This window comes from Engystomops pustulosus, chromosome 7 (assembly GCF_040894005.1).
Source record: "Engystomops pustulosus chromosome 7, aEngPut4.maternal, whole genome shotgun sequence".
In the NCBI taxonomy this organism is placed as follows: Eukaryota; Metazoa; Chordata; class Amphibia; order Anura; family Leptodactylidae; genus Engystomops; species Engystomops pustulosus.
The window spans coordinates 93,784,739-93,811,104 of NC_092417.1; the positions used below are offsets into that span (position 1 = coordinate 93,784,739).

General features: G+C 39.8%; 1 protein-coding gene across 2 annotated transcripts; it reads left to right on the forward strand.

The window, feature by feature from the left end:
- Positions 1–900: 900 nt before the first annotated feature.
- Positions 901–24,638, forward strand: LSM14A (LSM14A mRNA processing body assembly factor). Of its 2 annotated transcripts, none has more exons than XM_072117255.1 (10): positions 901–1,187; positions 7,212–7,375; positions 8,695–8,821; positions 10,203–10,322; positions 10,666–10,836; positions 10,912–10,986; positions 17,038–17,220; positions 17,601–17,760; positions 18,557–18,824; positions 20,851–24,638. In XM_072117255.1, exons 1-10 carry the CDS (start codon positions 1,067–1,069, stop codon positions 20,872–20,874), a joined length of 1,413 nt encoding a protein of 470 aa, XP_071973356.1. In that variant the 5' UTR covers positions 901–1,066; the 3' UTR covers positions 20,875–24,638. The 2 variants fall into 2 exon arrangements, with proteins under 2 accessions (XP_071973356.1, XP_071973355.1); XM_072117254.1 differs by having other exon boundaries at positions 902–1,187; positions 10,200–10,322.
- The last annotated feature ends 1,728 nt before the right edge of the window (positions 24,639–26,366 follow it).

The following is a 26,366-nucleotide window of genomic DNA, read 5'->3' on the forward strand; positions in this document are numbered from 1 at the left end:
GGGGGCAATATACTCTGTGGGAATGCTAGGGAGTGGGTTAAGGGATGAGGCAAAAGGAATGTCTTAGAGTAGTGGTCCTCAAATTTTTGTATCCAGGCACCAGCTGCACCAAAATGTTTTTACCATGGACCCTTGGAAAAAATGGGTGCCCCACAATTACCCCATAGGCAGGCTACAGATAGCACGTAGGGGCAGGAACATCCACCAGACACTGATAGAGTTGATGTCCCAGTATGTACCTCCTGCTGCCTGGGACAGAGCCCGAAATCCGGGACTGTCTCGCTGGATCTAGGCTGGATGATATGAAAGGGAAATTGTACTTGATAGTCAATATGGAATGAAATGGAAACCCCTGATGCTAGTGTGAACTGAGCCTTACATGATCACTAACTAACAAGCCCAACATCCCTATTGTCTATCTTCAGGATGTTGAGTTATAAAATGTATTTCTAGCTGGTGACCCACAATAAGGTGGCTAGCTTACTGCCCTGCTTACTGATCTTTCAATCATTTTTATTTTTATTTGCTTTATTTCTTTTTTTCCTCTAGGTAGCCACCAAGCACAGTCTGGAACATGACATATAATAACCTGATTATTTATGAATGATAAGTAACACTGCACATTCACAGTAGTAGACAAAGCTTTTGTTTCCAGTCAGAAACTCGAAAATTCCTTTGTTTTGCTTTCATTAGTCCCTTAAAAGAAAATGTTGCTCTTTTTTTTTAATCTGGAAGAATGCTTCTCCAGATCGCTTTGCAAAATTTACATTTACAGTCTTGGAAAAACTTTGGAACACATTTTTCATCAAAAAATAGTTTTTTGTTAGCGGTTAAGCGTATTGTCCCTTTAAGACACTGGTTGGCAATCCGTTCATTGTGCCTGCCAATCAGCAAGGTCTCGCGAGAAGTCAGCGCGGCAGTTCCCAGTGTCCTTCGCGCAGGAACATGAAGGCGGCGGCGGCCATGTTAGTTTAGGCCCTTATCCGGAGAACGCAGGAAAGTCTACGCGGAAGAAGCTCGTATCCCAGGCGCCAGCAATCCGTATCCATCCGGCTGGGGAGTCACCATGAGCGGCGGGACGCCGTACATCGGCAGTAAGATCAGCCTCATCTCTAAGGCGGAGATCCGATATGAAGGCATCTTGTACACCATCGACACGGAAAACTCCACTGTGGCCCTGGCCAAAGGTACCGAGAGGGGGCCCGGCCGCGGCCTGTGCTGTGTGAGGGGAGGCGGGCGGGAGAGGAGGCCACGACACTGCGACCCCTGGATATAACATCAACATATGTACTCAAGTGTGAGGGGCACTGGCTGCAGGAATACATCTTTATACTGCTATATACTATATACAGGGCATGTAGTACACACGTATATCTACAGTATATACAGAGTACAGCTATATACAGGGCATGTAGTATACACATGTATTTACACAGTACAGCTGCATACTGCTATATACAGGGCATGTAGTACACACGTATATCTACAGTATATACACAGTACAGCTGTATACTGCTATATACTATATTCAGGGTATGTAGTACATACATAGAGCTACAGTATATACACAGTACAGTTGTATACTGCTATATACAGGGCATATAGTACACACCTATATACTCAGTACAGCTGTATACTGCTCTATACTATATTCAGGGTATGTAGTACATACATAGAGCTGCAGTATATACACAGTACAGTTGTATACTGCTATATACAGGGCATGTGGTACACACCTATTTACTCAGTACAGCTGTATACTTCTATATATTATATTCAGGGTATGTAGTGCACACATACAGCTACAGTATATACACAGTACAGCTATATACTATATACAGGGTACATATATCTACAGTATATACATAGTACAACTATATACTGATATATGTGTGTACTACATGCCCTGTATATAATATATATCTACAGTATATACACAGTACAGTTGTATACTGCTGTATACTATATTCAGGGTATGTAGTACACATAAAGCTACAGTATAGCTATATACAGGGTACATATATCTACAGTATATACATAGTACAACTATATACTGATGTGTGTACTACATGCCCTGTATATAATGTATATCTACAGTACAACTGTATACTGCTATATACTATATACATGGCATGTAGTACATTTGTATATACTCAATACAGCTGTATACTGCTCTATACTATATTCAGGGTATGTAGTACATACATAGAGCTACAGTATATACACAGTACAGTTGTATACTGCTATATACAGGGCATGTGGTACACACCTATTTACTCAGTACAGCTGTATACTTCTATATATTATATTCAGGGTATGTAGTGCACACATACAGCTACAGTATATACACAGTACAGCTATATACTATATACAGGGTACATATATCTACAGTATATACATAGTACAACTATATACTGATATATGTGTGTACTACATGCCCTGTATATAATATATATCTACAGTATATACACAGTACAGTTGTATACTGCTATATACTATCAGGGTATGTAGTACACATATAGCTACAGTATAGCTATATACTATATACAGGGTACATATATCTACAGTATATACATAGTACAACTATATACTGATATGTGTGTACTACATTCCCTGTATATAATGTATATCTACAGTACAACTGTATACTGCTATATACTATATACATGGCATGTAGTACATTTGTATATACTCAATACAGCTGTATACTGCTAGATACTATATACAGGGCATGTTGTATATGCATATATCTACAGTATATACACAGTACAGCTGTATACTGCTATATACTATATTCAGGGTATGTAGTACACATAGAGCTACAGTATATACACAGTACAGTTGTATACTGCTATATACTATATACAGGGCATGTAGTACGCACGTATATACTCAGTACAGCTGTATACTTCTATATACTATATTCAGGGTATGTAGTACACACATAGCTACAGTATATACACAGTACAGCTATATACTACATACAGGGTACATATATCTACAGTATATACGTAGTACAACTATATACTGATATGTGTGTACTACATTCCCTGTATATAATATATATCTACAGTATATACACAGTACAGCTGTATACGGCTATATACTATATTCAGGGTATGTAGTACACATATAGTGACAGTATATGCACAGTACAGCTATATACTATATACTGGGTACATATATCTACAGTAGATACATAGTACAACTATATACTGCTATGTGTGTACTACATGCCCTGTATATAATGTATATCTAAAGTATATACACAGTACAGCTGTATACTGCTATATACTATATACAGGGCATGTAGTACACACGTATATACCCAGTACAGCTGTATACTGCTATATACTATATACAGGGCATGTAGGATACACATATAGCTACAGTATATACACAGTACAGCTGTATACTGCTATATACTATATTCAGGGCATGTAGGATACACATATATCTACAGTATATACACAGTACAGCTGTATACTGCTATATACTATATACAGGGCATGTAGTACACACATATATACCCAGTACAGCTGTATACTGCTATATACTATATACAGGGCATGTAGGATACACATATATCTACAGTATATACACAGTACAGCTGTATACTGCTATATACTATATTCAGGGCATGTAGGATACACATATATCTACAGTATATACACAGTACAGCTGTATACTGCTATATACTATATACAGGGCATGTAGTACACACGTATATACACAGTACAGCTGTATACTGCTATATACTATATACAGGGCATGTAGGATACACATAGCTACAGTATATACACAGTACAGCTGTATACTGCTATATACTATATTCAGGGCATGTAGGATACACATATATCTACAGTATATACACAGTACAGCTGTATACTGCTATATACTATATTCAGGGTATGTAGTACAAATATAGCTACAGTATATACACAGTACAGCTGTATACTGCTATATACTATACACAGGGCATGTAGTACACGCGTATATACTCAGTACAGCTGTATACTGCTTTATACTATATTCAGGGTATGTAGTACATACATAGCTACAGTATATAAACAGTACAGCTATATACTACATACAGGGTACATATTTCTACAGTATATACATAGTACAACTATATACTGATGTGTGTACTACATGCCCTGTATATAATATATATCTACAGTATATACACAGTACAGCTGTATACTGCTTCATACTATATTCAGGGTATGTAGTACACACATAGCTACACTATATAAACAGTGCAGCTATATACTATATACATAGTACAGCTATATACTGATATGTGTGTACTACATGCCCTGTATATAATATATCTACAGTAAATACACAGTACAGCTGTATACTTATATAAACACATCTACTGTGTATACACAGTACAGACATATATATTTATTTTCCATAGATCTACACTGTATACACCGTACTAGGGTTGCACCAATACCAGAATTTTGAGTGCGATATATCAGGAAAAATATCTCGATACCAATCCGATACCTTTTCTTTTACGAAAAGAAAAAAAATCTGTATTGTGCGGAGGTCCCACGTTTCTGGTACTTGTTGTATGGACACACTGCAGGTGCAGAAGGGAAGGAGGGACATGCAGAAGCCACTTTTTCCTTATTAGAAGTGATACTATTTTGGAGTGGCTATGCCCTATTGATCAAAATTTATTAACTATTTTTTTCGGGGGCAGGTAAGAAAAAAATCAATTCTGCAAAAGATTTTTTGACTTTCTCTTTTGGTGTTCACCATGTATAGCCTTCATTCTATGGGTCAGCACGATTAAAGCGATACCATATACCATTTTTTTTTTTTAAATGTTTAAATCTTTCAGAATAAAACTTGTGAAAATAATGTATAGTTTTGCATTGGCATTTTCTGATGGAAATTTACATTAGCACCATTCTGGAGTATATACATTTTTTGATCACATTTTATTGCATTTTTTTTTATGGTGTTCCTTGTGCAAGTTCAATAATGATGCAGTTTATTGTACAGGACATTATGGATATGGAGATATAAATGTAGGGTTTGTTTGATTCCCCCACATCCCATTATATGTAACTTTTATATGTAATGTGTGCATTGGGGAATTTTTATTCTTTCATTGATTTATTTTTATTAAACTTTTTTCCTTGGGGGGTCTTTATTTCCCACTGTGAAATGACCAAACAATCATCAGTAATGGAGGTTATTATCACTGTCAGGCAATGCATTGGCTGACACACAGACTTTAAGATCTTGTCTGTGTGACAGGATCTTACAGGCTGTGATTATGGACTGCTCGGGAAGTATTCTCATAGGAAGGTTAATCCCTTCCTTCTCAGTGTGCTTCACTGCCAGAAAAGATTCTTCAGAGTCAGAAACTTGGCATTGGGCTTAGAACAGAGGCCACCGTTGTGGCACTTTCTGGGGCAGTATGTGCCCCGGCGTGACTTTAGCATGTCCCCTTAAACACTTGTGACCGGAGCTCACTCCAATCTCAGGTATTATACTGGGGTGCTAATGTGCTGACAGTAGCTCAGCATGGCATCAGCTCTTGAGCTCCACCGCTAGGTCACGCTGTTAGATTACAGGAAGTGACGGCACAGATCTCCCTGCTTGTTTCACTCTGCACTTTTTGCCCACGCTCCCGCATTGCGCATGTTTTTCATCTAATTGGTGGAGCAGTGATCACATGGTGTATCAAACATCTCGAAATCCTGATATTGAATTGGTTTGCTTTTATTGGAACCAAAAAAGTGTTGAAATTTCAATGCAACGTGCAACCCTACACAGTACCCCTATATACTCCTATCTATTTACAGTGTATACACAGTACTGCTATGTACAGGATGTGTAGTGCAACTGTGTGTACGTGGAACAGACGTACTGCCATAACACTATTATAGTGTATTATATACTCTGATCCTATAACTATGATATATAGTGCAGCCATGTACTTCAATCCTATATCTATGGTATATACACTAGTCAAATATCTGTGGTGTATATAAAGTATAGCTGTATACTGTAGTTCTATATCTGTTATATACAGTGTATCAAAAAGAGAAACTCTTACTAAAGGAATATTTATTTCTGCACAACCATAAAAATATAGAAAATGCTAAAAACCTTTATCATTACTCTAGTTACCCAGGACATTATGCAATGTAACTAATGCATAAGATCTGAAAATGTCCAATGTTCCCCACCTGTAGATTATATCTGAATGTGACGTAAAGTCTGCCGTCTTCTGACCGCTGTGATCCCTAAGTTGTCTAAAGGTTTGAGTGTGTTCTTAATGTGATGTGACTTTACGCCTTATACATTTGATATTGGCATTTTCTGCATAATTTAGTATTACTATGTAGCATCTAAGGGGTTAAGTGACTGAAATCTGAGCTGTATCTGAACCTGGCCATTGGCACAGCTCCTGCCCCCTGAGATCACAACAAGCTACATGTACCGGTAGATGACTGTGTGGCATCAGAGCGGTGATGTTTCTTTGGGTATTGTTTGATCAGTGTGTGTACAACCTGTAGGACTCCTGCTGATCAGGGAGGAGCGGGATCTCCTCCCTGGAGTGCTACAGCTTTCAATGTGCTGGGTTTTGGAGGTCCTAGAGGACAGTACTAGTTCCAGTTGTTGTTCTGTGAATAATCCCTAAAATATATTGCTATATTGTATATTGCTAGTTTACAGCTTCAAATAGTTGATCATTGTGCAGAGGTGTTTTGGTGGTCGGTGCCGGGGAGTGTAATAAGACATTTGCTGCACCGGCTACCATTGCCTTGATGCACAGAGAAGCTCATATGCATACATTTTAAAACCAAATTTCTCAAACAGAGAATGATAGAAAAACATAGTTGCTAGTTTTACTAGTCTTACAATGCTAGTTTTACTTATGAGTGGGTTGGGAAGTGGAGGGACGAATGATTCCCCAATTTTCAGCGACAGGGATGTGTATGCAACACCCTGCCCTCAACTTACAGAGCTATGTGCCTGCTGTAAAGCTGGAAGTAGTCATAGGGGCAGGGTTCCTGATCCTGTCTACATGTACATATATGTATTTTTATATCTGGTGTATCTTTAGTCTGATTTGCACAGCATGTGGGACTGTCTTTTTGCGGCACAGTAACACCCAGTTTTTCTTAGTAACTCCCCTCCATTACTTGTGTCTTTTGTTGTGTTGTTTTACTTTCTGGCAGTTCGCTCCTTTGGAACAGAGGATCGACCTACAGACCGGCCTATTCCTCCCCGAGATGAAGTGTTTGAGTACATTATATTTAGGGGGAGTGATATCAAGGACCTTACTGTGTGTGAACCCCCAAAACCTCAGTGCTCGCTGCCTCAAGACCCTGCAATAGTACAGGTATGTGCTTCCTTCCCCCATTTGTATGTCTGTCAGTGGAAATATTGCTTCTATTTTTCCTTGCTATGAGTTAAGTGAAAAGAGGAGGCGCATGTTTCAATTATACTTTCTCTCCCTTTATGTTCTACACCTGTTTATCTGCATCCGTATGACACTGAATGATGTCCCCATTTCATGTTGGTGTTCATGTTCATTAGGGTGATGCCACACATGCCGTTTTGAACCCGTTTTTGGTCAGTATTTAAGCAGTCTGTCCAAAAACATGTGTTTTTGAAAAACGTATGCGTTTTTGACCAGTTTTAGTTAAGATAATTGGTAAAACCTGTTAAAAACGTATGTGTTAAGGCATGCGTTTAACGGACTGCTTAAAACAGACCAAGGGCATCACCCTTAGTCTGTTCACACACAGCGTTTGAATTTCAGTTAAAAGATGGCAGAGGGGGCTTAGCCCCATCAAAGAACTGTTTCAGTAGAACTGCATTGGAACAGCTGTACAACATTATATTAGGACTCCTGTCTATTGCACTTACCAAACATATACCTGTGCAGCTGGCCCTATGCTGCATTTACCGTGTGTTTATGTAAATGCAATGTTACTGCAATATGAAAATGCAGTAGAAGGTCATTCTAATATTACTTATATTATTAAAGGAGATGTCTGGGATTAAACCCTTTTAGGACCTCGCCCTTGTTTTTTTTATTTCCATTTTTCACTCCCCACAATCAAAAATCTAACTTTTTTTTTTACATGTAAAGAGCTGTATTATGGCTTGTTTTCTGCATAACAAATTGCACTTCATAGTGATAGTATTTAATATTTCATGCTTTGTACTGGGAAGCGGGAAAACAATTCCAAATGCAGTGAAATTGATGAAAAAAGGCATTTGCGCCATTTTCTTGTGGGCTTTAAATTTTGCGGTCTTCTGGTCCTAATAACTTTTTCAAACTTTGGTGTAGGAGCTGTGGGTGGTGTCTTTTTTTTTGCGACTTTTGATGAAGTTTTCAATGCTACCATTTTTAGGGCTGGACGACCTTCTGAGCACTCTTTTTTTTTTTTTTTTTTTTTTTTTTTTTATATATATATTTTTGAATATTTTTGCGCGCTAAATTCCATTACGGGGTTAAACGCAGTGAATGTTTTTGTGAGAGGACATGGAGTAAAGGAAAATTACTTGTCCTTTTGGCAGGCAGAGATTGTACTGTTTCCAGATGCCCAAGAGATGGTGTACTGAGGCATCATTGGCAGAAAGAAAGAAATATAAAATCTTAAGATCTTTATCTTTATTTTATTTAAATTTTTTTTTTTTTTGAACCTTTAGTCTTCTCTAGGATCCACAGCAGCATCATCATTCCAGACTGTGAGCTCCTATGCTCCGTTCAGCAGGATGCCAGCATATAACCAGTTCAGCTCAAGCCCTCTCGTCCCCCAGCAGTTTGGATCTGTTGGTAAGCGTTGGTAAAACCTTTTCTTTCTAGAATTGACAAAAACGCCTTATTCTGTTTTTTCTTTTGGTGATTTCTCATTTGAGTTGGCCTATTTTTCAAATTCTGCAGGTGATAGGCACATCACATCTACAATTCATTTACATTGCCCGTATGCTAAGCCTGAAGTCCACGTAATGTTTAAACCTTGATCTATTTAAGGCTACATGGCTGCTAAGGTCATGTTCACACGTTGCATTTACATTGCACCAACTTTAGTTTAAGGGCTGTTGTTGGAACACAGGAGTCTGACTGGTCTGTTCATGGTTACTTTGCACAGCATAGTTGAGAACGTGTTCACATACAAGCCGCCTACTTGATTGTGGCTGTCCATGGAGTTAGTCCACTTTCAGCCCAAGTTCACATAATTTCGCATTTCAGTTTGAAACCTCTTGCAAGCGTGTAGAAAAATATGCATGAGCTTGGAAAGTGACATCATGGGGGAGATGTATTAATCCGTCTATGCCAGAATGCTGTGCACACATTTATTGTGAGCTTTATACCATATTTTAAACAATTTTCTGCCGTACCTGAAAAAGGGGCGTGTCCTCTGTTTAAAAGGTGGCGTAGCCCTGCAGAAAATGGCCTGTTTACCAGAAAATTCAATATTGATTGTGGTGCAGCAAACTAGGCCAAGTAATAGGAGGGGCAAAGTAGGACTCCCCAGTCTTGTACTGCACCAGATTAATCATCCAGTATCAAACACAATGATTGATCTGGAGCAGCGGAGAACTGTCTAGTGGTACTCTGCACTGGTGTAAGGACCGACAAATCATCCATCTCCCCCAGTGTGTTTTCTCTTATGTATTCTTACTCATAATTACTAATGATTAAATGGGTTTCTCAATGAACAAAAGTTAGGCCCAACTTTCTTATCAGTCACAGATCACGATGGGGGATCCCTCGTCACTCCGTCATGCTAATGGAGCAGACGCACGCTCATGACCGTTCTGGTCCATTAATCACTATGGAGCTGACGGAGACCAGTGAGCGCGGCGCTTGTCAATTTCCGTCAGCTCCATAGAGATTAATTGGCCGGAACGGTCATGCGTGGCCGTCTGCCCCATTCGTATGACGGAGCAACGAGGGATCCCCCATCGGAGCCCTTACGTGGAACCTGCGGTACGTGGGACCCCTCGTGGATAGGGCCTAATTTTTGTTCATGGGGGGAAAACCCCTTTAAATCTTGCATTTTAGGGTTCGTTTTGCTACATGCATTTGGAGTTGACATGTATGAACGTATTTTTACGCTGAAATCATTTCATGTACTTACAATATGACTACAGAATTGGCTCTGACAGTACAGCAGAAATCAACACTTGTGCATTGCCTTGTCTTAAAGCAGGAAACTCGATGACCTCATTTGGTGCTGATAGTACGACCGGCGCTCCTCTACCCACAGCCAGTGCTGTGGGTTCTTCATTCAGTCAAGAATCGAGAACTTTGAAGACCCAGTTATCCCAAGGTATTGGTTATTGGGCACAGTGCATGGGATTCTTCAAAGTGTTGCACATTAGACCAAGCATCAGACAGTGATAACTTGAAGATAAGTGTAGTGTAGTTTAAGACTGTGGAATTGTACTTTTCACCATCTTAATTGATCTAGTTCCCCGCTTAACTTTTGGTGCACTAACTTTTTGCAGTAAAGCCACAAACCCTTTTTTCACATTGTAAGATGTTTGCTTTATTCTGGTGTAGTAACACAATAGTATCTTGGCTTACCAATGGCAGCAAAGTTTTTTCACTGTGCTAAGTTTTGTCTATTTGTAAAATGATAAACCTTGGCTAACAACTTCACTTTTGTGTAGGGAGAACAAGTCCTTTGCTAGACACCTTACGGAAGAGCCCAACACTTGAACAAGGCGTCCAGACTGCCCCTGCTCAGGCACCAGTGCCAGTGGGGAGAAGAAGTCCCGTACCTTCCAGATCGTTGCCATCTACAAGCCAAAAGACATTAGAAAGTCCAGAGCAAAGAAAAGGTGTGAAGCCTCCTTATTTATTGTGGGCTTGTCTTTTTATTTTGTAGTCTTCTTCATGTTCTTGTTGTTTTGCAGTTGATGCGCACAGATCGAGGCCTGATACAGACTTTTTCAGGAATGACAAACAAGACCCCAATAAGAGACAAGGAGGTGAGAAAGTATAGTTGGTTTGGATTGTCTGTTGGTCGTACATATGTCTTTACAGTCATTGTGCACTATAGCTACTTGCTGTCCTGGCAATTTAACCCTATAGACACCAGAGTTATGGTGAATGTGTTGTCTGTAGGCATTTTTGGGTACTAGCCCTGATGATCGGCACAATCTTGCAGTGCTCCTATGCAGAATGCATAGACTGACTGAGGTAATATTCCGCAATACATTAGTATTGCAGTACAGGTGGTCCCCTTCTTATGAACACCCCTCTTACAGACGACCCCTAGTTACAAATGGACCTCTGGTAATTGGTAACTTACTGTACTTTAGCCCTAGGCTACAATCAACGGCTATAACGGGTATTAAAGGTGTCTGCCATGAAGTTTTATTGTTAATCATAATCCTTATAACAATCCAACATTTTTAAAATCCAATTGTCTGAGAATAAGTGTCAAGAATTACAATTCTAAAATATATACAGTTCCGAATTACATACAAATTCAACTTGAGAACAAACCTACAGAACCTCGTATGTAACCTGGGGACCGCCTGTATATTACACTGTCAAAGTGACAAAGTAAAACTTAAGTAAGTTTGTTTCTTTTTTTTGTTCAAATAGATAAAAATAAAGATTCCCCCTAATGCCACATTCTTTATAGAAATCAAATTTCATATTAAAAAAAAAAAGTTAAAATCTTCACAAACGCTACATATTGGGTAATACTGTCATTAACCACCCATTAAATAAAATTTACCTAATGCGTATTGTGAATGCCGTAAAGAAAAAAGTAAACTAAAAACACCCAAAAATGTATATTTTCACACCCAACCTAATAAAACTGGGATTAAAAGTGATCAAAAAATAACATTTGCTCCGACAAACCAATAAAGAATACAGATTGTACTGCAAAAAACAAGCCCTAAAACAGCTCTGTAACCCCAAAAATTCATTTTTTATGCCTCTTGGAACATGAGGAATAACATGGGGGCCATGGTGGAAGGCGATAAGGGCCAATCTACTGAATGTCGCCTTCTCGACTGTCTTGACCCAGGAAAATCCCCTGGTGGAAGAAACAATGAGGAATGATGTAAATTCTCTTTGGAGTGTCAACAGTTTAACCCAGGAAGAGTTACGGCGCCGCCTCGCAACCACTAAGATAGATAAATCACCGGGGCCAGATGGCATGCCCCCCGGGTTCTGTATGAACTGTGTACCGTTATTTTGAATAACTGAAGATTCTTTGGGGACTAGTTATGTTCCACAGGCCTGGCCGATAAGCAAATGTGGTTACAATATACAAAATAGGACCAAAAAAGCGATCCTTTAAACTACAGACCTGTGAGTCTAACTTCTGTTGAGGGGAAAATATTTGAGGGGTTTGTTAGATATGCTATCCTGGAGTATCTCACTGTACCTTATAACCCAGCGCCAGCATGGGTTAATGGGAGATTGGTCCTGTCAGACTAATCTGATTCGGTCGGTACATAGACTGCTGGGACTAGGGGAAAATCTGTGTATTTGGGTAAGTAATTGGCTTAGTGATAGAAAACAGAGGGTCATCATTAACCTGTGGACGCTGAGCACGGTGACTTAGCACTCGGCGCCCGCTATATTGGATGCTGTGCCGATGCCCGTTCAGCTCAAGATCTGAGCCGAACCGGCATCGGGAAACACGGGGTGCCGGCTGTAATATATAGCCGGCACCCCTGTGTAACAATCGTTACCCCCCCCTCGAACCGTTTTCGGGGGGCGCTGATCGTTGCTATCACATCACTGGGGTCCAATCTGGTCCCCAGTGTTCCCTGCAGGCACTGCCGGTAAACTGACGTCTGTGACGTCATCTTACTGGCAGAGTGCCAGCCTATGCATGTGCACAGGCTGACACTGCTAATACCCTGCAATACATTAGTATTGCAGAGTATTATCATGAACAAGCAATCAGATGATTGCTTGTTTATATCCCATGGTGGAAAAAGTAAAAAAAACAAGTTCTTCAATAAAAAATAAAGTAATCAAAAACACCCAAAACATATAAAGAGACATATAAGTAAAAAAAAGTCTAGTCATAACACAAACCCCACATATATAGTATCACTGTGTCCGTAACAACCCGCAGAATAAAAGTAAATCATTATTGAACCCACATGATGAACGCCGTAAAAAACTGTTATAAACCCTCCAAAAATTATGATTTTTACCTATTCAGTCCCACAAAAAAATGCTATAAAAATTGATCAAAAAAAACAAGTGTACTCCAGAATGATGATCGGAAATGAGAAATTATAGAACAAACTGTATGGTGGGTTTTCTCTTTTTCTTTTGGAAATGTGTAAATTTTAGGGCTTAATGAACGTATAACTGACACAATTTGACCATTCTAAATTTCACCTCCATTTTGATTCAATTACTATGAAGGTCTCAAGGGGTTAACAATCTTCGTAAAAGCTGTTTCTGATAGTTTGAGGAGTGCAGATTTGATGGTAAATATGTAAAATTTCATTCAAAACTGTATTTATCCCCAAAATAGTCAATTCTGAAAATCGCTATTCGATTTGTAAGCCGCGTGACATCAAAATATATTATCCAGACATATCAAAAATTATGAAAATGTAGACATATGGGAAATGTTATTCACCAACTTATTTGGGTGGTAAATCTATCTGCCTGAAAACGCCATGATTTTGAATTCCGAAAATGGCAAATTTTTCAAAAAATTCATCATTTTTTTTCTTTTTGTAAATAAATGCCAAATTTATCAGCCAAAATTTACCACTAAAATGAAGTACAACATGTGGATGGTAAACTTAATTTTAGTGACCAGAGCCAGGCGGCTGCTGCTAAAGCAAATACAATTATGGGATGTATCAAGAGCGGAATAGATTCTCATGATAAAGACATAGTTTTGCCCTTATACAAATCCCTGGTCAGACCACACATGGAATATTGTGTACAGTTTTGGGCACCAGTGTATAAAAAGGATATAGTAGAGCTGGAATGGGTGCAGAGGAGAGCAACCAGGATTTTTAGGGGAATGGGGGAACTAGAATACAATGACAGATTACAAAATTTGGGATTATTCAGTTTAGAAAAAAGACGACTGAGGGGAGACCTCATTACAATGTACAAATACCTGAACGGACAGTACAAGGATCTCTCCAAAGATCTTTTTATACCTCGGCCTGTGACCAGGACAAGGGGGCATCCTCTACGCCTAGAGGAGAGGCGATTTTACCATCAACATAGACAAAGGTTCTTTACTGTAAGAGCAGTGAGACTGTGGAACTCTCTGCCGCAGGAGGTTGTTATGGCGGACTCTATGTACATGTTCAAGAGAGGCCTGGATGCCTTTCTGGGGCAAAAAAAGACGGGTTATGGGAAAAATGTTCATATTACAAAAAGGTTAAGACCATTTGGAGATGATGCTAGAGTCCACACATCACAAGTAATATATACCAAACACAAAGCCTGTCTACCAGGCAATATGTGTGGGGTCTCTCCACTGCATCTGTTTGATTGTTACCTTGACCTACCTGGTAATGTAACCTTATATCTAAAGTCTTAACCCCTTCACGCTCCGTGACAGATATATCCGGCATGGAGCTGTGAAGGTTGTATGAAGAAGGCTCACGGGCTGAGCCTTCTTCATACAGAGATGGGCTTTGCTGCATATTGCAGCAAAGACCCATCGCTATCACCCGTGGTCGGTGCTTGCAGGTGTTAACCTTTTTCTTTGTCGCTGGCGGCACTTTAAATTTGGCGGCGCATGGGCGCCGCCGTCTTACCTCCGATCGCCGCTCCCCCGAAAGTCATCGGGGGGCAGCGATCGGTTGCCATGGTAGCCTCGGGTCTTCGTTTGACCCGAGGATACATGGCTTCTGCATATCCATTACAATGAGCCTGTGGCTCATTGTAATGTATAGTGAGCAGAAATGCCATATACTGCGATACAGTAGTATTGCAGTATATGGCAGGAGCGATCAGACCATCTAGGGTTAATGTACCCTAGAGTGTCTAAGAAATAGTGGGAAAAAAAAGAAAAAAAAAAGTTTAAAAAATGTAAAAAAATATTAAAAGTTCAAATCGCCCCCCTTTCCCTAGAACTGATATAAAATATAATAAATAGTAAAAATCACAGACACGTTAGGTATCGCCGCATCCCAAAATGCCCGATCTATCAAAATATAAAAACTGTTATTGACGGAGGTGACCTCCGGAACGGCAAATGGCGCCCAAATGTCCAAAACGCGACTTTTACACCTTTTTAGATGACATAAAAAATGTAATAAAAAATGATCAAAATGTCGCACAGTCCTCAAAACGGTAGCAATGAGAACGCCGGCTCATTTCGCAAAAAATGACACCTCACACAGCAACATGCGCCAAAGTATGAAAAAGTTATTCGCGTCAAAGATGGCAAAAATTTTTTTTTCTTTTTTGTACACATTCGTTTAATTTTTGAAAATGTATTAAAACACAATAAAACCTATATAAATTTGGTATCACCGCGATCGTACCGAACCAAAGAATAAAGTAGAGGTGTTATTTGGAGCGCAGAGTGAAAGTCGTAAAAACTGAGCCCACAAGAACATGACGCACGTGTGGTTTTTTTCAAGTTTTCCACATTTGGAATTTGTTTGTGGCTTCCCACTACATGGCATGGAATAATAAATAACATCATGGGAAAGTAAAATTTGTTACGCACAAAATAAGCCCTCACACAGGTCTGTACACGGAAAAATGAAAAAGTTATGGATTTTTGAAGATGGAGAGCGAGAAATTAGCGAAAATACCCTGCGTCCTTAAGGGGTTAAAAGTGCTTATTTCTTATGTATTGTACATTTTACCTTTGCTACGTCTCTGCTCCCCTACATATAATCTGCACTCTGGCAGGACTTTTCAAGTATCAAAACTTCCTACCTGGAGCAGTATGGTTACATTCTTTGTAGTTGATACACACAAATTGGGCTCGGAGTATTGTTTTTGTATTTAAATCCAGCCTTGCTGGGTTTTTTTTTTTTTTTATTCTATTTTATTTATTCTATTTTATTCTTGTCCAACTTGCACATCTACCTTTTTCCTTGTGTTTCGGTTATGGGGAAAAAACATTTTATTTAATTCTTAATGGCTGGACTTGATGGACTTGCATCTTTTTCCAGCCTTGTATACTATGATGATAAAAAAAATAAGAGAATTTCTCTCCAAATGAGTTCTATATTCTGCATAGCAACCATAAAAAGCTACATGGGATATCACTGTAATTACGTTGACACACAAAATAAAGATAACATATTATTTTTAAACGCCCAATAGAAAAAAAAATCTAAAACCCCTAAACCAGAATTAATGATTTACTTATGCTGACGATATAGCCTGTAAGATGTGGCGATGCAAATCTGTTCTGAACTGAGCTCCTTCGTTTCTATGCCCTGACGTGTGCCCATGCAACAGTTTACCAACACATATGGGGTATCTGTAAACACAGGAGAAATTGGGTAGCAAACTTTGTGAAGCTTTCCATCATTTTAGCCATTGTTGATGTTTAATTTTTGGGCCAAAATTGTCTAAATTCCAAATTTCACCCCCATTTTGTTTTAAACGACATCTATCACCACTTAGGGGGTGTAAGATTGTGCTGTAACTCATGCTTGTTACCTGTAGGGGGATGATTCTGCTCTTTTCAGTGACCTTCCAGGCTCCGTAATCGCTGATAAAACAACTTTATAAAGTTATGTAATAGAGCTGGAGGCACCCAGGGACGATTCATCTGAGCTCGTCCGCTCACTAATTTATGCACGCCACCTGACCAATTTCATACACCCATCTTCCATTGGCTGCAGTCAAGATTTCACTATAAAGTAATTTGAATGCTCTCTGAGGGCGAGATGGGGCATGAAGGCAACACATGCCATTTGTGTCTGTCTACCCCATCCATTCTCCCTGTCTCTCATTCTCACCCACAGATAACTGGTCATATCCTTTGTAGCATCAGGGAAGCAGATAAATACATGATTATACTAATTATGGTTTTGTGCTTTAAACCTACTCAGCTGCTGTTGGTGGGCCTCAGCCCAGGAGAGGTCGTGGGGGTCATCGAGGAGGCCGTGGAAGGTTTAGTGTAAGAAGAGATGGCCCTATGAAGTTTGAAAAAGACTTTGACTTTGAAAGTGCTAATGCACAATTTAACAAAGAAGAAATTGACAGGGAGTTTCATAACAAGTTAAAAATAAAAGGTATGTGACTATTGGTGCTGTACAATCTCTTAATGTTGTAACTCTAGGATGGGTCCTTCAATGAAGATAGGTGGTGGACCTGCATCTATCCACTGGTTACAGTGTGCGTTGCCAGAAGGAGAAGTGGACAAGCTTTGCTACTACTGAGTGTATAAAGCCATCTACTTCAGGATCTTATAAGCTTCTAACCTGTGTGTAGCCCATTAATTTTCATGTTTGGAAACCCCCTGTAATGTATCTGCAAGTAATATAAAATTCTTAATGCAAATCTTGTGTGATTTACAGTATTAATCTAGTTAGAATTCTGGCCAGGCTCTTCATGTCATAAATTTGAATATTTTTTTTTTTTTTTTTTTCATTATTCTGTTCTGATGATCCAGATGACAAACCAGAGAAACCAGTGAATGGGGAAGACAAGGCAGACTCTGGGGTGGACACTCAGAACAGTGAAGGAAATGCAGATGAGGAAGAAGTGGCTGCAAGCTGTTACTATGACAAAACCAAATCTTTCTTTGACAACATCTCTTGTGACGATAACAGGTATGAAGTTTGTGGTGACCTTGGTGGCTTGGAGTAACATGCTTAACACCATTATTGTGCTGGCCATCTGCTTATTTGCTGCACTAACCCCTTCCCGCTGAGGCTATATGAGGAGGCCTCACGGGTGAGACCTTTTTATACAGATGTTGGGTTTGCTCCTTATTACAGCAAACGCCCACCCCTAATTCCACTGATCCCATGTATTAACTCTTCCTATGCCACCGCAGCATTTAAAAGAGAGCGGTGCATGGGTTCTGCCATCTTTGTAGTATTGCAGTAAATTTGTTTAAAAAATTTAAAAATTACACATATGTTGCATATTGCTGTTTCTCAAAATGCCACATAATGGAAAATGGCGCCCAAATGCCTGCAATGCTACTTTTCATCATTTTGCATCACAAATAAACGCTGTGTCCTTAAGGGGTTTAAAGGTTTTCACACTCCATCTCCCAATAAATAAACATTAAAAGATTTGGATAACATGGTTCCTTTCTTTTAGACAAAGCATCAGAGCAGTCTACAGGTTGTGTGTGGTATTGCAGCTGGCTGCATTTGTATGGATAGGGCTGTGCTTTTATAACATAAATCCCCTCTGTAGATAGGTGTGCTATATTTTGGGAAGAATGCTTTTAAAATGTTGTACAACTTATGCTAGCCTTATTCTTAGATGATGATCTTCCAGTACAATAGTGTGGTTGTTCCACATAAAGATATTTTGTGTTGATCATATTCTTTTTTTCAAAGCGAAATGAAATCTTCTAATATAACGGTTTTTTTTTATTTTTAACCCTTTCAGAGATCGAAGACCCACATGGGCAGAGGAAAGGAGACTCAATGCAGAGACATTTGGACTTCCTCTGCGTTCAAACAGAGGCCGTGGGGGCTATCGAGGTCGAGGCGGTATTGGAGGAGGGGGTATGGGAATGGGTTTCCGCGGAGGCAGAGGCCGTGGAGGTGAAAGAAGAGGCGCTCCGTCAGGAGGCAATTTTGGGGCACCTCGAGGTTTCCGTGGTGGATTCAGAGGAGGTCGTGGTGGAAGAGAGTTTTCAGACTATGAATACAGGGTAAGATTAAGGACTGATTCCAACTTCCTTAGCCAGATAATAATTCTGAGAGTAAAAAAGTGTGACTACTTGCTCTGCACTGATGGAGGACTCCACAGATGTGTAGGGCACTGTAAAAGCTTTGCAGTTTCCCAGTCATCCGTCACTTAAAACATTTAAAAAAAAATGTTTTTGCAAATGAGCTTCTCCATGCAATAAGGGGTGTGGTTTTCTTCATGTACTGCGGATAGCAATAATTTTGTGCTGGAACAAACCAGGTAAGGCCCAGTTCGCTCCTGCATTTGGAGCTCTGCTATTACCTTCCATTACAAAAAGATAAAAACAAAGTCTAACAGATCTTTTGAGAAGTCAGTTTTTGAAATAACGGAAGCCAAACTTAAATGTCAATTGACTATTGATGGCATTTGTTAGTACATCTTAATATCTGGTTAAGATCCGTTTAAGATTTAAAATCCAAGCCCTGTGCTTAAAGGGGTTTTCCCATGAAGCAAGTTGGGTCCTATAGGATAGGGCCTAACTTGCTGATCAGTGGCGGCATCGGTGATGGCACCCCCACAGATCACTACAATGGGGGTCTGATGGTGCCCCATCTCACCCCTTGTAGCACCTCAGATTGCACAAAGTAAGGTATTCTCAGTCAGCTCCATAGAGATTAACAGGGCAGCAGGCATATACGCAACCAGCTATTAGGGGTAATTCAGAACCCCAGTCTCGTGATCCGTGGAGGTTCCCCACGATCAGTAAGCTAAGCCCTATCGTGTGTGTGTGTGTGTGTCTCGATAGCGCCTAACCTGTTTTGTGAGAAAAACCCTTTAAATGTTGGGGAGGGGAAAAGAATCAGCATAAACATTGGTTGTCCAACTCCCTTTACCCTGACATACCCAGTTTCCCTGAACCCCCCCCTCCCCCCTTGAAAATAAAATCTAGTGTCAGTCATTGCAACATCTCCTCCCATGCCATACATTAGTATTAGTAGATCTTTTAGACACTGCAAGTGGTTGTGACATGGGTAAAGAATTTATGGGATAAATGAAAGTGCTCTCTTTTAAGGAACGTGCTATTGAATGAGAGATTGGGGACAATGGTCCTAAAAGAAATCGCAAGAGTCACAAGAAATTCAGCATGAAATTCTTGTTTTGGAGAGTTGTGATGAGGTTCCAGTAGATGATACAACTATCTTAAAATTAGCAAAAGTACCATAGACTGTTGCACATGGAAATTGAATTCCATCAAGAATTTCTTGTTACTCTGAGTTTGATTACATAACTACAGTTTATAAATGTTTTTTTTTTTTTTTTTAATGTGATGGTGAACCTTCTAGAGCCCAAATTGCAACCTAAATCCCACTGATTTATTGCAAAGTGTCAACATGGCAATTTAAGCAAGCACTTATTACTCCCTGTTCTGCCAACTGCTTCCAACAGTGTCTTTGTCTTCAGCACGCAGTTAGCATTTAAAGAAAATTTGGATTATCATTGTAGCATCCCTCCAGTCCTTCTGGCAAACTGTGCGCTGGGGCAATGTTCTGAGTGCCTGCCAGAGGGCTATGAGTGCCACCTCTGGCACCCATGCCACAGGTTTGCCACCACTGACCTAGCCCGTCTTAAGGAGCAAAGATTAATGAGACGCGGCCTTATGATGTATCCTGTGGATATCTCATTAGTGCTTTTCATTAGGATACCCCTTTAAGCTGCCAAATTTCTTTCCCACTAGATAAGTGGTTGTCTGGGTTCCTTAAATATTTTCATTATTTCATTTTGGTTAAAAAAAAAAATGCATGTGGAGGTCCCCAGACATCTTGAAAACTGTGGAAATTGCAGAACTTTTCAACATACAAGAAGCTCTTGTTGTGGCTGCCCATACTGTCCGAGAAGATGTACTAGTTGCTATATTGTAATTTTACTACTCTTTATGTAATAATGTTATATGATATTCCTTACCGGACTAAAACCTTTACTGCTGTTAGAGGAATAATATGTCTATGTACAGATTCCACAACCTAACGTTTTTTTTTCCTCTCTTGCAGAAAGACAACAAGGTGGCTGCCTAGTCGAGGATGGAGGGGGTTTGGGAATCTTGTCACAATCTGAAGAACTTGTTTTCAGTCTTGTGTGAAGAATGCCGTTTATCTTGCTGTATATCTTGACACCAGCACTGGGGTCTGACCGCTTCATGAAGCTTCTGTAGTGCAGTGGGGTCCTACCAAAGATCATTGCTTCTTTTTATTTTTTCCTCCGGTCTTTGCAGAGGTCCCTACAGCACTAAAGGACATGGAATGGGTGGCAGACATCTTTACATTTGTTAAGCATTAAATCTGTTTTAAACAGAAGATTGAAGTCATTTTGCTACAGATAGACAGAATGCAGGAAGCGGGATTTTTTTTTTCATTTTTATTTCCGTGCTGCAAGAATAGACAATGCCGTTTGTTCTGTGAGGTTTAATGCCCTAAGGGGGTTGTTTTTTATATTAATGTATAGAAAGGGTGACACCCTCTCCTTTTCACTTGCCACCACCCCCTTCTTCAAACCTTACAAGGTCCCAGACTCCTAATAGCAGCACATTTAGTTGGGTATATGCGGGCAAAAAACAATCTTAATACAGTTTCTTAGGCAAAGGACACTTTTTTTTATATAGTTGTGAGATTGCATTTATCCCACTGCCAAAGAAACCGCAAGCTTTGTATAGCTGTAAAAAGAAATACCTTTGTATCCAGTACATCTAATGGCTTGTACACAATCTCACTATGGGCCAATATGTTGTCTTTTTTTTCTTCTAGGAGATGCCTCCATTAGATGTATAGTTTTTTTCTAAAGGCAGAGACGAAATGCATATTTTGAAGTGTTGCAACGTTGAATTTTGTTACCTCTGAACCTTAATACATTGCTCAGAAGTAGCTAAACTTTGGCTTAAAAGTTCACTTGTGACCTGTGTACAGCAGCCAGAACCATTTCCGTTTTTTTTTTTACTTGGTTTTGGCTATATTATCAGCTAATGGCATCTCACACCAAATCCTCTCTTCTAATAAGTTTTCCTGCCTCTTTTTTTTATTTATTTTTCTCCTTCATTCACATTCAGAGCAGTTTTCAGTTGGTGGTGAAAATGGATACCAGGTTGGTACCTCCTATGACATGGGAAGTGAGCTGCTTGGTTCTGTGTTTTGGGTGTGAATGAATACAATAACCAGAACAGGATCCGTAATGCATTTTCTAAACCTCATAAATGGGAGCCAGGCCAGTGGCTTGGTCTGTGGTCCTGTTGTGCACTGCATACATAACTATACGCAGCCTCTTTCTTACTATTGGCCCCAGCCTCCATAGTAATGGGTCATCTTGTCAGGTTAATGTTGGTAGAGTAAAGCCACACAGTCGGTGTTTGAAATACAGAAGTGGAAGCTACACGGCAAAAGGTATAATGGAAAGATCTGCATTTCTTCAGTATTCTGGTCCAACTCCCGGTTATGGATAACAAGTACTGACCATGTGAAAGTGGTCGTAGATGAACATCAGGTTGGCCTGGCTTTTTTATTGCTAGTAGACAGGTCCCACAATGCTATTTACTAGCTGCAGTTGGCGCCGTGTCAAACATGGCTTTGCACCTGGACAAAAATAAATTCACTTTATATGTAGTAGAAACTGGGAGAAATATTTTTTCCCCTATACAGGAGTGGATTATAGCTGCAGGTTTCCCTGACTTGAAGTCCTGTACCCTCAACTTAGCTGAAAGCTTTTGCAGTCTAGTGAAGATGGTTTTTTGCAATTTTCTAGGGGAAATGTTATGAAAAGAAATGTTGCGCAGCTTGAGTAGCAGTGGCTAAATCTGAAGGGGATACAAGCCAACCATTCACCCACTGTCTCTCAAGCCCCACACTGTACCAGTTGTCATGTTTCAGTCCATTGTATTAGGGGTTAAATTACTACCGGTGCCCGTGTTATCTGTGAATACTGAAAAAAGGGATCCAAAGATGTCTGAGTTTTTTTTTTTTTAAAGAACATTTGCTCCACTAGGTTTTTGTGTTTAAATTGTGACAAAAAAATGTTAAAATAAAACTTGTTTAGGAAAAACTGAAGTATTTTATAAAGTAGCATTGTCCACCACCATAATTTATTTGCCTCTTCTGATGGCCAAGGTTCACATCAGTTTGTAATTTTTCAGCCAGAATATAATGGATGTTTGGGTGGCATTTCACTTGGATGTCTTAGCCAGTCGCCTCCTAATTGGTGGAGGATCTTCAGCCATTTCCCTGGTTTACCCTCCGCAGCGATGCGCCTATCACCCTGTCTTGAACTGCAATCTGCGCCATTCACTGCAATGGAACTGAGTAGAAAGAAGTCACAGTACTGGATTAGTCCTGTGCCCCCAGAGGTTACATTCAAGTGATTTGAGATGGATGCCTTTTTCAGGCATTGTTATGGATCATCTTTTACATCATGTCTTATACTCTAGTAGCAGCAAGATCTTTGTTGGTCATGATCAGAGATGCTGCTTTTACCAACTTGACTGATTTCTGGTAATGAGATTCCAGAAACTTGGGGGCTTTGTAAAACATTTCCCCTCACAGACTAGAGGACAGTGCCTAGAGTTTGACATTGTATGGCTAGTACGGTATAGTTGGTGCACATAAGTGAGGAAACCAGCTCTGAATGTGGATAGTGTCAGTCACAGGCTCTGCCCGAGGCTTTCTATACATTACACTCTTGGATAGCAACTCCTGGTCAGTCAGATACATCTTTGGATATTGGAGTGCAGTTATATCTCCCATCCCCTGACAACTTTACAATATGCAGCATTATCCAGTATACTTATGTCCCTGTTATCCTAATGGAAACTACAGGAAGGTGCACATGTAGATAAACTGTTTACAGGCTCATTGTGACCAGCCTCATGCACAAACATGATGTTGCACTTGATGGTGGGGCCCAATGCTCCTGTTTTTTTTTTTTTTTTAGGGTTTTTTTTTTTTTTTTTTTTGCAAGTGTAGGCAGCCATATTTAGCCACAAGACCACTGTTTGTTGAAAGTGGCTAATACATGGTTAACGGATTAAACACTTTGGTTTTGAAACTCCCACCATGCCAGAGCTAGACACTGTCCTCTATCATCCATGTTGTGTGACCACACTTGTGTTGCCTGTAAGTATGTAACAGATAGTGGCTAAATATAGCTGCCCACACAGCAGCAGGCCTGGCAGGGAAACGCAAGGTTCCCATAACGTGGAGTGAAAATTCATGCTAAATACTGCTAGACATCAGACGGGTGCTATAGCTATGAACACTGATTTCAGAATAAAATATTAAGTTTACATATTGTCAGGGGTTGAATCTGCACTGGATTTTTGTGAACACCATGCACTGTATGTGGTGTATTGTGTCCACCACTGTATCACATTAGTGACCTGTATAGAAAGTGCACCACCAGGGGAAACGCAGTAAAAATCTCTACTTACTGGAAATAGCATTGCCTGTGAATGGAGTATGAGACAACATGTAAATCAGGATCTAACTAATGCAAAGATACTGCACATATCTTGATGTTGCTACATCCTAGATGGTCTGTAAATGGCGGATAAGCATTACTGAGCGTGTCCTTGTGCGGTGCTACATTCTATCACTACTAAATCTGAAGATGGGCTGATGTCATGCAAAAACTGTATTGTGGGCAATGCATATTACTGAAGTGTGTGGACAAAGGATCAGGGTTATATATATATTTTTTCTTTTTTGTACTTGTACAAAGAACAACATTGTAATTCTTTTGGAGTACCCTGCAAACTCAAATGTTTTTATTCTAAGGCAGAATAAAAGTTCAATGAAATAAATCCATTTTTTGTGTCTTGAGTTGTGGTGCAGGTTTTGTGCCCAGGATAAGAGTTGTTTTACACTGTTTTGAGTTAAGTAATTTTTTTTACTTGACAATGGTCATTAAAAAGCATCTACCACCAGGATGAAGGACTGTATGCAAATGAGCCTTAGGGGCTCCATAGGTGTTAATAGAGCCTGGAGCCCCTTGTGCTCATTTGCATACAGTCTTTTATCCTAGTGGTAGATGTCCTTTAATCTAAAAAAATAATAATAATTGAAATTGTACTTGCATTGATCGTACACTTGACTCCATTTCCTGGGTCTCTCAGCTGTGATCTGCTCCAAATATTCTCTTTAGGGCTATTCCCTGTGTCATACACCACTGTCTTGGGACCTAGACACAATAAAAGATGAAACTAGACTTTGGTTAGAATTTAAAGGAGAATCCTGTAAATTTTAAGGTAACTGAAACGCTGGTTTGAGCATGAGAAGCGGAAGGTGTTGTCCAGTGCGTATTGGTGGAGCCTGGGAACAACCTATTAGCCTGATCAAAAGCAGTAGATGTGACAATGATGGGTCACCAGGAGCAGTAATGCCCAAGTGGGCGGACAACTTCTATAGTGCCACTTAGGGGAGTTCAAGGCAAGTGATTTTTGTCATGATCTGGAGCTGAATTTTTTTTTTAAATGGACCAAATTTGACTTCGGGGTTATATATAGAACAGCTTTTTACAGAAATGCCATTGGCAGAAAATGTCCCCATATCTGGAAAGAGAATTAACATAAAACATAACTTTTATCATAACCAAAAAAGAAATAGAAAAATGGCTGTGTTATGAAATGTTCAGGGGATAGAAAAAGGTTAAAAACACAGTGAACAATATACCATGCGTCTCATTTATCATCTGGGTATAGAATATTTGTGTCCTATTTTTGTCCTCAATTTAGGATAATTTAAGAGCTCCAGTAGAAGACCTTATCTGTGCTGACGATGATACGCCGAAAGGGATATTCACTGTCCCCATACAAGGTAGATCTATATAGTGCCACAGAAAAGGCGGCCCATAGGTGTGCTCAAAGAGGATGTCAAGTACTGTCATTAAAGAGAGCCTGTCATGCAAAATAACCCCTCTAAATATATTTTCATAAACTGCCATTAGAGAGCATTGCCTCTATCCCTTCATTGTCCCTCTACATGCCTGTAAACCTAAGCAATGAGGTCCTAAAGCTGTATGCAAATGACCTGTGAAATGTCCAATGAAGCATTAGCATATTCAAGCTGTCCACCTTATTCATGAGTGGGAGGCACAGCCACACCCCCAGTGCTTGACTGACAGCCTGTATAATGATGTGAGGCTGTATAATGATGTGCTTCCTGGTGCTGGAGGCCACACCCCCTGCAGTCTGTGTGTGCATGTGTGTGTGTTTAGGAGAGATACAGCAGCTCCAGGAGGCAGCCATGTTACAGCAGAACATGTCAGATTCATGTGTAGCTGATGTCTGTGTCTCTCACCTGTATATTAGGAGGATGCAGCACACACACTAGACATGCTTTACTATACATTACACACAGACATGAGCAGGGGGAGGGGTAACAGGGGTGACATCACTGCCTCTGACCATGTGACCAGCCTCATTTACATAATAAAGAATAGATGATTTTACAATGAATAATGTTGGAATTAACTAGTTATTTCATACATTATTCATTGTAAAATCATCTATTCTTTATTATGTAAATGAGGC